Genomic DNA, 17358 nt, shown 5'->3' with positions numbered 1-17358 from the left:
TGCGTTTCCAGTGCTTTATGGTATTATTAAGTGTTTGTGGTATTAATTTAGAAGACTCATGTTTCTCACATGGAAAATTGTATGTTGTTTGTTCCCGTATTGGAAACCACATCAGATTTGTTTGTCTATGCGCCAGGTATCAACAAAAAAATCGTTTATCACAAAGCACTACAATGAAAATTGAACTGAATTTTTGAATTATGATTTACATTATTAAAATACTTACTTTTAAATTCTTATAGTGTTTTATTTAATTATTTTTTAATTCACAACCACGAATTATTACCAGGGTGACGGTTCTGTTGAGGATAATTTTTACAAAGAATAAAAAAAGGTAGGCACAAAACACCGCCACATTACAAATTTTTTTTGACAGGACGAAGTCTGCCGGGCCGGCTAGTTTTAAATAGGTTTCTTCACCAAAAAGGGCCAGCGAGTATATGACGAATTTGAAGTTTTCAAAAAGTACTAAAAAGGATTAGATTGTTGAGAAAACACGTGAAAAATTGATTGTTAATGTTAGGTTATGTAATAATTATTTTTAACCCCAAAGTACTATGTTCTTTCTCTGTTGAATTCAGTCATAAAAAAATCCTATCTATAGTTCATGTATTACAATGTTTAAACACAAAAATTTTATGTTTGATTTTCAAAGCAAAGTAGTAATTGTGCTTTTAAATTATTAATTTTGACTTATAATTATTTTTATTTTTATGTTTTTTTGTACTTATACATTTTAATTTTTTTTTTAAATTTTTGTATACATACATTTTAAATATCTTAATTTAAAACCACAAAATATGAATAAGTCGAAGTAGATTTACTCATTTTCAATACAATTCATTACAAATCGTGGATATATATATATAACATTTAAATCAACACGTTGAAAAATTTCGAGTTTTTTTTAAATTAAATTAAAACCACTTGATTTTACTGATGGGGGGGGCCCATCAAAAAAAATTGCCACGGGCCCCGGATGGCCTAGTTACGCCACTGGTATAATGGAATCACTACTGCATGATATCAGGTTGTTCTGAAATCAGGTTTTGAAAAATTTGAGTAACTAGTGGGGCGCATGGCATCGTGCCTTAAGGCAAATTGCTGGAACTTCCCGTACCATTTTTTTTTAAGATTAACATTTTTGAAAAAAAAATTACTGTGAAAAAATTAGATTTTTGAGAAACTATAAATTTTTGACAAAAATTTACTTCTTTTGAAGAAAAAAAGACTTTTTGAAAAAAAAAATATTTTGAAATAATTTGAAAATTCTGAACTTTTTCTCAAAGCAATCGTACTGCTTTAATCGTGTGTGTGTGTATGTGTGTGTGTGCGTGTATGTATGTGTGTGCGGATACAAATTTTCGTTTAGTTTTGGGGCGAAGGCAAGTCTAGCCGTTCCAAAGATACGGGGCAAAAAGTGCCGAAAACGTTAACTCAGTTTTTAGGAGAACAGAGCGTCCGATTTGAATAATTCAAAAAACATTTCACTTGTATTGACAAGATAAAGAATTGATCAAATTTTCATGAAGGCAGGTCTAGCGGTTTCGGAGATCTAATGAAAAAAGTAAAAAAAAATGCCAATCGGCGGTTAAAAATGATCATTAGACATATGCACATCAAATTATCAGATATTTTATAGATATTTTTAACAATAAGTATAATTTTTTTACATTTCTATGGGTCCCGTACCAATGCTTATGCGTTAGACGGCGTCGCGGCACTTGCGCGCTTTGACATTTCGTCTCTATGCACTTCAAGCAGTACCATTGCTTTGAAAAAAAGTTCAGAATTTCCAAAATATGTCAAAATGAAGAAAACATTTTTCTTTTCAAAAAAATTCTGTTTTCAATTTTTTTTTTTTTCAAATTTGTAGTTTCTCAAAAATCCAATTTTTTCGAAGTAAAATTTTTTCAAAAATGTTAATCGTTTTTAAAACAATAATAATTTTTGGTACGGGAAGTTTCAGCAATTTGCCTTAAGGCACGATGCCTTAATTGCCTTAAGACTGAATTCCACTTACAGCTAGTTTTGTGATTAATATAACCTACCCTACACGAAGGTAAAAACCAAACAGTCAATACGATCACCCCGTTCCGCTAGACTTTGAGTTTTAGGATACCTTCTATATTCTTGCCTAGTTACAATTTACTGCAAATGTCATAATACCCACATATCATCTCAGAAACCTCGATTCATCATACATACTTTTTGAATTTTCACAGAAAATATCTATTTCAATATAAATCCATAAATTCGTTTAAAAAACAAATTAAAACTATCGGCTTCGAATGTTGATGCATTATATGAGAGAAGATGAGAACAGGATATGAGTCGACGTGCGTTAAATTGATTATTGTGTACGTACTTTAACAGAAACTCTATATGCAACAAATCGTCATGCCACGACGAACATGACCATAACAATCACATATTGTAGGGCAACTACCTCGCATTAATTAAAGAAGGCCGTTAAATATTTTATTCACTACAAATTCAACGCAAACGTACTGATAGTTGTGGTAGAAGTTGTTTTAACCCCAATTAGTCAAGAACACTTTATAAAATATTGATTAGAGCTGCATTCTTATTAACTTCCCGTGGGGTAATCGAATTGTAATCGAATTGTACATTTTTGCATGTCTTCACGTATCTGAACGGAGGTTTCTGAACATTTTAGCATACCTTAGAAAAAATGGATGTGTGTGTGTATGTATGGATACAATTTTTAGCCCAAGTTTTCGGGAGCACGGTTTCGGGACGTGCTGATTACTTTTTGACAAAGGCAGGTCCGGCCGTTTCAATGATACGGAGCAATAAGTGCATAAAATAAAAATTGAGTTTTTGAGAAAACAGAGTATCCGATTTGAATGTTTCAAAAAGCATTTGATTTGTAATGATGAGAAGACGTGGTGTAAATTTTTAGTAAAGACAGGCCCAGCCGTTTCAGAGATAAGAAGATGAAAGTCATAAAACGGCAGTTTTTGAGAGAACTAAGCATCCTATTTGAATGACTCAAAAAAACTTTCTGCTTGTGTTGACGAAACAAGTGCTTCTGGAAACTTTTAACTTCCCGGAGGGTAAGATATCGTAATCGTCCAAAAATCGAAAATGAAAATTTTTGCATATCTTCACGTTTGAGAGATTTCTGAAAATTTTTCTGGGAAAGAAAAAGTTGTTGGTACAAATTTTAGTATTTTTAGTAAACTAATTATTAACTTCCCGTCGGGTAAATTATAGAAATCGCTAAAAATCGAAAATGTTTTTTGCATACCTTTAGATTTCAAGGTTTTTGAACATTTTGGCATACAACAACGATTTCGGAAATAAAACCTCATTTACCGATCAAAAATGATGATTAGACATCCTGCGCCCATCAAATTATCAGTTATTTTATAGAGATATCAATAATAAATACAAATTTTGTTTCCAATTCTTTGGGTTATATGCCAAAATTTATAATGTTTGAATTTCACTTTATTACAGACTTTTCTCTTTTTATTACATACATCAGAACTACAAAACTTATATAGTTCCAACAAATAACCACGACATTTTCGACACTATGGATCAAACGAGTTGAACAGATTTTTCTTTTTTTTTAAAAGGCAAAGTTTACAAAAAAGCTTGTTTTTCGATATTTAAAAAAACGTACTTTTTGGAATATTATAATATGAACTTTAGATTACCGTACTTTATCATTTAAAAATTAAGTTTCAGCAATTTGCCTGAAGACCGATGCCATGCACCATAAGTTTATTATGTCCTGAAAATTATATAATGATAAAAGTTATAATAATTCTTGTTTTAACCCATAATGGACAAAAATACTTTTTAATAGATACATTTATGTATATAAAATTAAATTTCCATCATATTTAGATTATCTTGAAATGTAAATGAAATCTTAATAAAAACTTAAAAATAAAGTATGTTTAACATACAAAACATTTATTATAACTCTGCACGTTTTGCTAGTTTATATAAAAAAAACGCAAAATTTCTGAAAAAGTTGCCAAATGCGTTGGCAAATTGTCAATAATTTTAATATATGGATTGAAACAATGGAATGATATGGATCAATAGTAGGATATCAGAATATACCATAATAATAGAAACTAGTTGTGTATGGCATCGTGCCTTAAGACAAATTGCTGGAACTTCCCGTACCGTAACGAAATATGTTCGAGAAATATTAAATGTTTTCATATATATTTATCAGAGTTATATAAACTGAATTACAAAGCTAAAATTATTTATTTGAAGTATATAAGTGAGCTTTAAAACTTTAGCCAGAATTAAAATTAAAATCTAAATTATTTTGAATGTACAAAAAAAATTTCCTTTGAGAAAAAAAAATTGAATTTTTTTTTTCCTAAAAGCAATTATTTTGTCAAAACAAGCATAAAGTTTTACGAATCATTCAAACCGGATGCTTCGTTCTCTCAAAAACTGCCATTTTTTATACATGCATTTAGCTCTGTATCTTCGAAATGGCTGGACCTGCCTTTACCAAAAACTAATCACCACTTCTCACTATCATTACAAATTGTTTTTTGGATCGTCCAAATCGGATACTCCGTTCTCTCAAAAACTAGTATTCTATTTTCTGCATTTTATTTGCTTCTTTTTATCTCCGTAACGGCTGGACCTGCCTTTGCCAAAAACTAACCAGCAGATCTCCCTATCAATAGGAATCGAATGTTTTTTGAACCGTTCAAATCGAATGATCTGTGCGGCCGAAAAAATGCGGACATCCATTTGTTCTGAGGTATGCCAAAATGTTCAGAAACCTGTGAAACGTGAAGATATGCTTAAATTTTCATGTCCGATTTTCGGCCCATTACTATAACTTACCCTATGGGAAGTTAATAATTGGGAGAAACTTTCTAGTATACTTATTATGTCTTGTTTACACATAAACGTTTATTTTAAATATAATCATACTATATTATTCATATTAAATGAAACTTTAAAATCAAATTATAACAAAAATTGAAATATTATTGTTAGGTACGATTATTGCTTCGTCCAAGATTGAAAATGTGTTTTTAATGATATCAAACTATAAATTCGCAAACACATCTCGCACAAAGAAGATAAATTTTGCTACAAGATAAAAGTGCATTCACTTTCTCCGAAGTCATCAATTCATATCAACAAAACAATAATTATATTCATACAGAACAGAATTTTATTGATGTATAATAAATAAATGTTCCAAAATGAATATGAGATGTATATTCTTGCTCTCTATATTTCTACATTATTCGAACCGGTTTGAATAAAAAACGAAAATGAGATTTTGAAGATATTTAATTTAATGAAAAATTCAATTTGAATTAGTTTCAGGATAGATAGAACCGTTAATAATGCTGAAATGTTTCTCAGAAAAAAACATGGTTTTCCATTAATTGTAACATATTCATAGTTTTTTCATATGAATCATAGTTTTGTTAGAGGTCAAAAGCTCACATGTTCATAGTATATCTTTAAATAATTCGAATAATCACCAAATTATCACGGTTATTAGTTTATTGTATTGAATTAGTTATATTATATTATATAAGTTAAATTAGTTATAATGATCTTCAGTATCAGTATTTGCTTTGACAATATCTGATATTTGTCTAACTAATTTGAGTGTTTGCCTTGGAGCTTTTCAGAGTAAATAAAGTAAACAAAAGTTTTAAATCCATTAAGAGCTTTTAAGAGGCAAATAAATAATCAAAAGAAATGAAATAAAGCAAACCATAAATGTGAAAAGAGAAAACTAGACAAAAGTGAAATAAACTCGTGCACTAAGACTTTGATTCAGGCTTTAATTTAATGAACTATATATTATTAATGCCAAATAATACATAATAGTTGAAATCTGGCATTAGAAAAAAATTACATTAAGTATTTTTTATTCTAAAAGGTGCATTCAAAATAACATTAGAAACTGCATTTATTGCTTAATATAGTAATTTAAGCAACTTTTACTACCTAAAAATAATTAGTTAATAATTTCTTAATTGTTATCAGTTATTTTTAGCTCTTCATTTAAATACTGTTTTAGTATAAAGCAGCGGTTTCCAAACTTTTCGTACCGCGCCTCCCTTGTTAAAAAAATTGTAGTGCTCCCCTTTAATTTTTCTAGAAATGTTATTTCATAAATGCTCAATTGCCTACATAAGGATTTGAAAATCTCAACTGTCAACGAAATGATCAAGATTAGAAGTTCATCTTTCAACAACAAATTAATCCAGCATACAAATCCTACAATTCAAGCGATTCAGAGACCGATAAGAAGATTGAGCAAGAAATGGCCTTCCGATCTACCAAACTCCTAGCCCAATGTCTGCACGCGTCCTGACGTAGTACGCGGCATACATCATCACGTCATCGTTCATTTATGTTATTATTTTTGTATTACTGTTTTAATTTAATTTTTATTTCAACTTTTTTCATTTTATATTCAATGTATTGCATTTTGTGTTTTTTTGTATTTTTTTTTTGCTCATATTAATTTTGTAAATAAGACATTAAAGTCTTGATTAACAAAAAATAAATTGTAACAAAAAAAAAAAAAAAAAAAAAAAAAATGCTCAATTGATATTATAATTTATCAGGCTATAAATTAGCATACAATGTTATATAAAAATATACATGAAAATTAATTATTTATTAATTAATAATTTATTAATAAATAATAATAATTAATTATTTATTAATGGCAAAAAAATCGAAAATAAAAATGTTTATATATCTTTACGTTTCAGGGGTTTCTGTACATTCTGGCATACCTTAAAAAAATGGATGTATGTGTGTGTGTGCGCGCGCGTGTGTTTGTGTTCGGATGCAAATTTTCGTCGACGTTTTCGGAAATAGAGTTCAACCGATTTGAATGATTCGAAAAACATTCGATTCCTATTTGTGAGGAGATGTGCTAATAGCCGCTTCGAAGATACGGGGCAAAAAGAGCCAAAAATGATATTTCAGTTTTTGAGAGAACGGAGTAACCGATTTGAATAACTCAAAAAACATTATATTTATGTAGACAAAATGAAGTACCGTTTGAATTTTGCAAAGGCAGGTCTAGCACTTTCAGAGATCGAATGGAAAAAGTAAAAAAAAAATGCCATTTGGCGGTCAAAAATGATCATTAGACATATTCACATCAAATAATCAAATATTTTATAGTGAAATCAAATGAAAAAAGTCATTTGGCGGTCAAAAATCATCATTAGACATATGCACATCAAATTATCAGATATTTTAATAATAATTACAAATTTTGCTTACATATATATCTATGGGTTCCGTACCAATGTTTATAGCCTAGATTTTTAAAGATTTTACAAAAAGTTAAACCTTTTTTTAAAAAAAATAATTTTCGGTACTGGAAGTTTCAGCAAAATGCCTTAAGGCACGATACCATGCACTACTAGTTTGTGTAATTTTTCCACTGAAGAAGAATCAAAGAAACCAAACATATGGAGGTATATTAAAAAATTGTTTTTAGATACATACATTTAGTTTTTTTAACTTCCCGTAGGGCAAGTTATAGTAATCGCAAAAAAATTGAAAATGAAAATTTTTATATATATCTTTACGTTTCAAAGGTTTCTGAATATTTTGGCATACCTTATTGTTAGAAAAAATGGATGTATGTATGTGTGTGTATGCGTGTGCGTGTATGTATGTGTGTGCGGATACAAATTTTCGTCGACGATTTCGGGAACACGGATGAAGCGATTTGAATAATTTAAAAAACATTCGATTCATATTAATAAGGAGACTTGCTGATTATTTTTTGGCGAAAGCAGGTCTAGCCGTTTCGAAGATATGGGGAAAAAAGCAAAAAGTGCCAGAGACGGTAACTCAGTTTTTAAGAGAACGGAGCGTCCGATTTGAATAATTCAAAAAATATTTTACTTGTATTAACACGATCAAGAACTGATCAAATTTGCATGAAGGCAGGTATAGCGGTTTCGGAGATCTAGTGAAAAAAGTAAAAAAAATGCCATTTGGCGGTTAAAAATGATCATTAGACATATGCACTTCTAATTATCAGATATTTTATAGAGATTTTAACAATAAGTATAAATTTTGTTTACATTCCTATGGGTTCCGATACCAATGTTTACCCGTTAGACGGCGACGAGGCGCTTACGCGCTTCGATATTTTGTTTCTATGCAGTTAAAGCAGTACGATTGCTTTGAAAAAAAGTTCAGAATTTCCAAAATATTTCAAAAAAAATTTTCTTCAAAAAGTCTTTTTTTTTCAAAAAAAGTAAGTATTTGTCAATAATTTATAGTTTCTCAAAAATCTTATTTTTTCAGAGTAAATTTTTTTCAAAAATGTTAATCTTTTTAAAAAAAATAAATTTTTGGTACGGGAAGTTCCAGCGAAATGCCTTAAGGCACGATACCATGTAATTTTTCCACTGAAATAGAATTAAAGTGGGACAAACATATGGATGTATATTAAAATATTTTTGTAGATACATACATTTAGCTTTATCTTTTAAAAACTGGATGCATCTGTTAATTTTTTTTTGTTTTTACCTGTAAATATATGGTGTTTCTTGTTCGAAAAATATAATTTAAACCGAGGCTTATTATATATACACTAAAAATGAATTGATCATATTTTTTAAGGGCTGCTCACTTATAGAACGTAATAATATAAACATATAGTTTACTTAAAAAATAATAAAATTAATACATAATTAGAAATGTTTAAACAATTTTTAGGAATATTCAGTAACAAAAATAATATTACCATTATCGTTAAACCGATTGAAACGAGAATAGTGTAAAGACGCGCCGAGCTTATGGTATAAACAAAAAAGCTCTTCCCGTAATTACTCTACACTATATTATCCACCATTTTCTATACAAAAGTGTACACTAACCTTTAACAAGCGAATTGATCGTAATCCTTTGTTTACATGAATTTTAATCACACACTTTCAGGGCACTACCCTACACTAACTAACCAGTAAACAAAAGTAAACTAAAATGGCAAATGCGAGTATTTTTAAGATAGTTTTAAGTACTGCTGCGCGCTCACACAAGTATGTATAACGAATATAGTTATGTTTTCGGTTTTAACCGCTATGGCTGTATGGCTGCACCCAAGGTCTTGTATGGTATTGTAGCGTCGTCCCGCTCCGACTATTGTTGACCTGGTCGCGCAAAGGGTCGATTCAGGAACTTTATTAACGATGAATGATGAAAATGGATGAAACATATACTCTTCTTGGGTGCATTGTTTTATTCCGTTAAAATACTCTCTCAATTAAGTGGTACCCCCCAATATATGATTAAGAGGTTAGGAGTACTTGCAGTGGCATCGGAAGCAAATTTTTGATGGGTGGGCTTGTTTTTCTTTTTTGATACACAGCCCATGGCTTCGTTTTTTTAGGAATACATACTAGGGCATACCATTTTTAGAGATTGATGGGTGGGCTCAAGCCCACACAGCCCACACGGTTCCGACGCCACTGGGTACTTGGAGGCACAAAAAAACAGAATTTTCAGTATTATTTTTTTTTTCCACAAAAATATTAATACGGCATTATTATACAATGTTTTGACTTGAAGTAACAAAAAATTCAGAAAAAAATTAATATTCCCAAAGCTATAGCTGTTTTTGTCGACCCTGTTTCAAAAACGGTCCTGGCGGTGACCGTCATAACTCCTTAGAGATTCATCTAAAATCAATCAAATTAAAAAAATAGTTTTATAAATAGATAATCCTGGGCCTGATCAAAGGTTTTCTTTTTTTTGCAAAAATTAACAAAATGGCAGCATCAGAAAAAAAATTCTAGATTTTTGGGTAAAAAATCAACAGTTAATTGGTCTTAAAAAATTGAAATTTTTGAAAAAATAAAAATCCTTCGATCAGGCCCGAGTTTATTATGTATTCCAAAAGCTGTATAAATTTCATTAAAATTTACTAAACGGTTTTTGAGTTACAGTGGTCACCGGTTAAAAAACATTGTTTTGAGAAAAACGCGTTTCAAAGTTTCACATTGGATTTACGTACAGAAATTCGAATTATTTGAATTACTTAAACCAAGTCATCTATTTCTGGACCATATAATAGTTCATCAGTCATTGTGCAAGTTTCCAAAATTTCCATTTGCTGTTGCCTACGAAGCATATTCTGGCCTCCCGAGTGTTCCCGTTGGAGCGCTGATCTGCCACTTTCAAACGTGCAGCATCCAATTTTTCAGCATGCCAATGGGAATTATACCCACAATTAGGTCCTAGGGTATCCATAATCAATAATAATGATTATGTATATGTATTCAGCAATTTGTACGATAGTAGAACTAGTATTCGGTTTTTAGGCATATTTTTTACACTAGTTGGTTGAAGCTTTTAATTTCTTCTGATTATGGATTCAATCTTGAACTACACATCTTGAAGGTAAATTATCATTGCTGAGATCGTCGTAAATCGGTTTAAAAGCTTTTAAAACATCAGGAGGTAAGGGAGAATAATCTTGAGTATAAGTATCGAGCTCTCCACTTACGTCAACGCGCTGGTAAGAGTCCAATAACTCAAAAAGTTATCATCGGATCAACTTGAAATTTTCAAGATATTACACTTAATGAAAATGCAAAAAATAAAAATCGATTTTTTTCAAAAATCCAAGTACCCCTAACATCTTAATTTGTTTTGCAACTACGCTCGCAATTTTTTCCATGTAAATACATTGAAATACCATTAATTCGTTCCAGCATTGTGGTTTTTGTTGAGTTTTTCGAATATTGAAAATGAATTTACTATTTGTTAATTTAATTATTGTTTTCTCCCGTTCATTCTTGATATTGCGGAATTAACATAGACATGTTTCGTTGAAAAAGCGACAAACGCGAACTCAACATATATAACTGTACAATCACTTAAAAGTTAAAATTCCGAACGTTAAAACAATTCTCGATATATTAGCGCTATTATATATAATTGAAATGACCAACCATAAAAATAATTTACTATCATAAAAAAGCCAAAATATTTATAAGATCACCAGAAATCATTGGCACCCTGACGAAATTTTTCTGTAAAAGCTGTTATCGTAGATGTTTAAAAAATTCGCCACTCGATCTAAAAAACCATCATTGATTCTTCATAACAACAAATAAACATCTTAATTTTATTTTTTGAGAGAATATACTTTAGTTTTAGATTATTGTTACGAAAAATATATTTATTTTAAAGTCAATAAATATTATAAACTATTATGAAATTATATTAAATTACACAATTCGCAAGCTAATTAATGTTGGAATTACTGGTCTCTAAAGTATATTTATCTATGGTGCGCACAGCGTTGTGTCGCCGGACACGAGCTAAAATTTTGTTTTAAAGTAAAATGCCACTTTGTCTTATATTTTTTTATTTTTTACCGACATGCCTTCAAAATACTCTAAATATCTTGAAATTTTATAATATGTTTTGTTTTTCTTTTTTTTCAAAAATGCAATCTAAATAGCAAATGGTTCCTGTTTTATACGCATGACGAGTATGCTCTTCAATACACAAAATTCTGCAATTTCTCCATGACGAGTATTTTTGTCAATTCGAACTAACTGGTTATAACAAAATTTTTATAACATTTTATATCCCCTTTTTAACGGTTTATATTTGGCCAGAAAATCCGATTTGCTAATTATTAACTTCCCGTAGGGTAAGTTATTGTAATGGGCCGAAAATCGGAATTGAAAATTTTTACATTTCTCGACGTTTTGAAGGTTTCTGAACATTTTGGCATACCTCAGAAAAAATGGATGTGTGTGTGTGTGTGTGTATGTGTGTGTGTGTATGTATGTGTGGATACAAATTTCCAGTCACGTTTTAGGGCGCACGGATCAACCGATTTGAATGGTTCGAAAAACATTCGATTCCTATTGATAGGAAAAAGAGCTGATTAGTTTTTGGCAAAGGCAGGTCCAGCCGTTTCGGAGATACGGAGCAAAGAGTGCGGAAAATAGAAATCGAATTTTTGAGAGAACGGAGTATCCGATTTGAATGATCTAAAAAACATTCAATTAGTAATGATTGGGAGAAGTGTTATTAGTTTTTGGCAAAGGCAGGCCCAGCCATTTCGAAGATACGGTGCTAAATATGTAAAAATGGCAGTTTTTGAGAGAACTGAGCGTCCGATTTGAATGATTCAAAAAACTTTCTGCTTGTCCTAACAAAATAATTGATTTTGGAAAAAAAATTTTTTGTTCGATTTTTTTTTTTTTTTTTTTTAGTTTTTTGTTGAAACAAATAATTTCAACTTTGCAATTCAGTTTATATAATTCTTATAAATATTAGACAATGTTACAATATTTATAATAATCTATTTGAAAACATTCAGTATTCCTCGAACATTTCGTTACGGTACGGGAAGTTCCAGCAATTTGCCTTAAGGCACGATGCCACCCACCCCACTAGTTTGTTTTTTTTTTGATATGTCAAAACATTCAAAATCGTTTGCCACCAACATTGGAAACACTATGTATGTGTGCTTATTTTAAGAGTCATTCATGAAGCTAAATAAGTACTTGCGCCGATTAGTTTTTCGCGACAGAAAAAAGCAAAAAAAAAAAATCTAATAGCCAAAAATCCTGAACAGATATTGAAAATTCAAAAACTGCTTCGGAAAAATCAGTTGGAAATCGTGCTGATTAATTTTTAGTAAAGATCGGCCGGTCCCTTTCTTTGTAATTAACTGTAATTTTTTTGTTTACAATATTAATGAAACTTTGTATGGAGATGGAGTGCATGGTATAAACGACAATCCTACAATATTATGAATTTACAACAAGTGGTTTAAATATAAAAAAATAATTGAAGATTAGAATAACATGTAAGAGATTATTCAAAAATTCAACATTGTTTATATGAAGTTAATTTGGTTATTTTTTATATATTGTTCAAACCACTTTCTGGAATTATATAACATAAATTCTAGTACAAATTTACAAGTGTTATTATATTCCCAAAAAGTTAAGGTAAAAACTTAGAAAACATTTTTGTAAGTATTAGATGTATTTTTCAATTCATATAGAAAAATAGTTCTGATGAACAATCAAAAAATATTTTGAAGATTAAATAAATATGTTTTATACATACACTTAAATCGCTCGACTAATAAAGGCCACCGTACACTCACAGGGACTTTCATACAGCCGGCGTTTTTCGTCCTGTTTTATCCTTTTTGCCTCTCTCGTCGTAAGGATTCTAAAACTGTTCGTTAAGTGTATCCTGAACCAGTGGCTTCCAACCTCTCCGAACTGGGGCTCCTTGCTTTATGAAAAAAATTATTACTCAAATGATAATATAATGTTTTTAAAGAGTTACAAGATAATATACAAAAATGTGTAAAACATAAAAAAAAAAATCGATATTTTCCCGATACTGTTTCATATTTTTTGTTTGTATTCGAAAATAGTAATTTTGGAAAAAGCGGCTTTATGCAACAGCCTGGCGTTCCCTAAATGTTGGAAATTAAGTGTATTAGGCATAAAAAGCATGTCTTAAACAAATTGATTTAAGTAATCTCTTTACATTAATTTATATTTCCGACAAATATTTGTGTTGCCATGTTTTTATTTAATAAACGATTCATAAAAATATATGCTTTAGATTTTAGACTCTGTAAAACTATTTCCGACCAGTTTTGATCCACATTAAATCTTTATATAATTGCAAATATTAGCATTTTTATTATTCAGCAGCCAAATATATGAAAGTAAATGAAACAGATGGAAACATTGCATTTAAAAACAAAACAACTTAATTTGAAGAAGTATATAAACGAAAAATTTATTTTACTTGTACTTAAAGAACGAACAAACTGCACAAAGCGCGCCATTTGAACTTTTTTTTTTTAAGATTACAAATATTAAAGTAATGATATTTTTTATATCTTATTAATTCAAATTAAGACTAAAATACAGGCAAGTTTTATGAATTAATTATATACATGGCACCATATAAATAAAATTCAGTTAATATATTTACATGAATCATCTATGTATGCATTTGCATACGATACCATGTATATGAACCGTCGGAAACCGTTTTTAATAATTACCCCAAAGTAGTTTTGTATAAGTTAATACTAAGAGGCAAAAATATAAAATTTTAGGGTCTTTCATATTATGCCCCAACCCCCATGATAATTTTCAAAAGTAGACAATAATTAAAAACTTAATTTAATCAAAATTATATTTCAATTTGAATTTTACTAAAGCTGACTTCCAGACTACTAAGTAACAAAAACAGTAAATATCAATAAAAATAAAATATAATTTTACATCATTTGAAAAATAACACTCTAAAATAATGTTGTTTGATATTTGCAGCAATCTCAAAATATTTTACAATTATCATATTCCAAAACAATTGGAAAGCAATGCTTTATTATATTTTGTAGATAATCACACCAATATCGAATTGATTAAGCAAATTTTCATTACAAAAATCGAAGAATATCAACTTAATGTTTTTATTGTTTGTTCTTCAATATTTTTTGGTAACTTTTCAATACAGCCGAAGCAATTTTTTCTACATGTTCTAATATTGGCCAATTCCCTTAGTAAAAAGCATTTTTTAAATTAGTCACTAAAGAAAAAGTAAAAAATCGTAATAAATTATTGCACTTTGATCATTAATATTTATTACCGAGCATTAAATAGGTTGGAAACTACATAAGCGCATTTATCATTTATAGATGACTTAAACTAAATTTTTAGAATTATATGCGTTGTTCAAGTGTAAAACTCATTTTGTTATTCGATAGTTGAAAATTCTGCTGCAATCAATCAGTAATGATATAACTTTAGTATTTTTTAAGTTTTTGTTACGCATCATGATTATTAATATAAAGCACAAATCTGTAAATATGTAATACACTTTTGTTAAAAATATATATGCTGCAAAAATAAGGAGCTTTGATAAATATTACATTTATTAGTTAAATAATACACTCCCTCATATTTTATTGTCAACTTAATCACAATGTTTTTGTTTACTATAATTGATTCAGTGAAACTAATAAAAAGTTGTTAAAAGTAAAGTAAAACAATACCAATAAATTGCAAAATTGGCAATCTGTGGACAACCAATCAATACAAAATTAGTTCAAAATTTAATGATCATCACGTGTTGCTCCAGGACAAGACTCTTTTAAATCTTTCTCATCATCAAAACTAGTTCCACACCAATGACAGTAGTTATGAGTATTTCGCAAGTATTTGGTCAGCTCTTCTAAACGCAATGATGCCTATAATTTAAAACTTATGACACAACAAACTCAAGCCAATTTATTTTTAGTATATTCTATAAATATATTATACAAGTCCATATCAATAAAATTTTAATAATTCAAGAGAATGTCATATGAGGCGACAGAAAGAATTGTTTTAACATAAGATCTGGAGTTGATTTCCATAATGTAATTGTTTTGGAAACATATGATGATGATAAATAAGTCTATAAAAAATAATATTTAAATAAAAGTAAAGCAAATGTTAACTTCCATCAAGAATGCTGCATCTATTACTTAGGTTTAAAAAATGGTGTGGGTATGTTTGGACTTTTTATGGATTAGGTGTCTAGATTTCAAATTGATGGTATTAGATTAACATCAAAATGTTGGCAAAAATGTATATAATAGTGTGTGTGAAAAGTAGCAGAATTAGATGAATTCTTAAAGTACTGCGGATACTAACCTCTGCTTCTAATTTTTCTTGTTCTTCTTCAGAGTCACTTCCTGATGTTTCATCATCTGATTGTTCCTTAGGCGGTTCAAGCCTTTTTATTTCAACCCGTGGCCAATACCACTTTTCCTCTGGCATTTCTATATCCTAAAATTTTATCAATATTACAAAAATTTTAATAATAAATAGTTAAAATGGTTTAAGCTGTAAATTTTGTTCAAGGATATAAGTTTAAAAAAAACAACAAACTTTAATCATGTGATTTCGTAATGAATTATTCTTTGAAAGTATATAATTTTTTTTTCATAAACTGGAATATCCAGTATTCAAAAATTTATATTGAATGATTTATACTCAATTAAAGAAAATGAAATATCACCTACAAGAATAGTATTAGAGAATGATATCTTCTTGTACAAAAACAAACATTCAATAGCGATTAAGATTTTGTGAGAGTACAGAAAAAATTAAAACAAAAAAAGTTAATTTTAAAAAATTAGAAGTGATTGAAGTGAAGGGTCCTAAAAAGCTGACATGTGACTGTGCCCACAATTATTATCCTAGTAATCCGAAAAGAAAAATAAAAGATTATTAATATAGAATGATGTCGCTATGGTATATACTAGAATTAAGTTAAAATATAAATTTTTGACAAAATGGTGAGCGTGATGATTTTTGAGTTTCTCAATTTTTTCTAATAATAGTATAAATTAAAATTTGGAGATTAGGCCAGTATATGCCATAGATAAGTCAATAAAAAACATTCTCCAAAAATTTCAAGTAAATCTGTCCAGTAAAACTCAAGAAATTGTGGGCATCATATTGAAAAAAGCTAGTTTTGAAAAAAAAACATACAAAGTTTTGCAAAAGGAAGAAAACAGAAAAGGATTAAAATGGTGGAAGAGTAGTATCTCTGAAAATAATCCAGATTTTTAAAAATATGAAAAAAAATTTTTTTTTGAATTTCTATTAATGAAGATTTAAACTAGAGGCACTAAACTAAGCAAATTTTGAAGCATAGAAAAATTAATTTCTTTTTTACTATAAATTAAACTTACTTTTGAGCTATCTAAGCTATGACAAGCTTTCTGGCATCTCAATAAATCTATCAAATCTCGTTTACTCTCAGCATTTTTAGATTTCTGTCGTCGATAATCCAAAACAGATTCTTGAGATAATTTAGTAACTTCTGATGAACTCTTTAGAGGTCTATTATAACTTTTACGCCCCAATCCTTCTCTATTAGATTTTAAATTAATTTCAACAGGTTCTACCCGTCCTGTTTTATCTTTGCCAATTCCTTGACCCGGCTTGTAACCCATCTTTTGTAACAAAGAGAAGCCTTTGTTAGCGGAATCCAGAGCATTGTTGAGGCCCTCATTTCTGCGTTCTGCTTCAACGACTTTTAGAGGTTTATTTTTTAGTTTTTCTTCGGCTTGTTTTTTGGTGATTTCAATGAGTCTCTGTTTAGCTCTACTTTGTATAAGACCTGGTTTAACATCTTCGACACTGTAATTTGCGAAATACTTGTATAGCGAAAGATCGGCATTGCAATGAAAATACCCTTACCATTGGGTTAATATATTATCAGACATGTAATCATATTCTTCTTCTGACATATTGGGCTTAATTAGTATTAGGA

At 29.4% G+C, this 17358-nt stretch overlaps 1 protein-coding gene across 1 annotated transcript; it reads right to left on the bottom strand.

Moving 5' to 3' along the window:
* Positions 1-15094: 15094 nt before the first annotated feature.
* Positions 15095-17358, bottom strand: LOC113385386 (G patch domain-containing protein 11-like). The gene is made up of 4 exons (XM_026623230.1): positions 17286-17358; positions 16775-17225; positions 15729-15863; positions 15095-15280 (listed from the first exon to the last, which is right to left on the bottom strand). Exons 1-4 carry the CDS (start codon positions 17333-17335, stop codon positions 15146-15148), a joined length of 771 nt encoding a protein of 256 aa, XP_026479015.1. The 5' UTR covers positions 17336-17358; the 3' UTR covers positions 15095-15145.

The sequence above is a fragment of the Ctenocephalides felis genome, unplaced genomic scaffold (genome assembly GCF_003426905.1).
Source record: "Ctenocephalides felis isolate EL2017-DRISC unplaced genomic scaffold, ASM342690v1 CF-g0.4_SCAFFOLD_03571, whole genome shotgun sequence".
In the NCBI taxonomy this organism is placed as follows: Eukaryota; Metazoa; Arthropoda; class Insecta; order Siphonaptera; family Pulicidae; genus Ctenocephalides; species Ctenocephalides felis.
This window is presented reverse-complemented; position numbering and strand designations above follow the sequence as displayed.

Excerpts from the sequence above, each read along its gene's own strand:
- LOC113385386 (XM_026623230.1), bottom strand. The coding sequence starts at position 17,335 with ATGTCAGAAGAAGAATATGATTACATGTCTGATAATATATTAACCCAA. Across the intron at positions 17,226-17,285 it reads GATAATATATTAACCCAATG|TGTCGAAGATGTTAAACCAG; the intron begins GTAAGGGTATTT and ends CGCAAATTACAG. Across the intron at positions 15,281-15,728 it reads AAGAAAAATTAGAAGCAGAG|GCATCATTGCGTTTAGAAGA; the intron begins GTTAGTATCCGC and ends TTTAAATTATAG.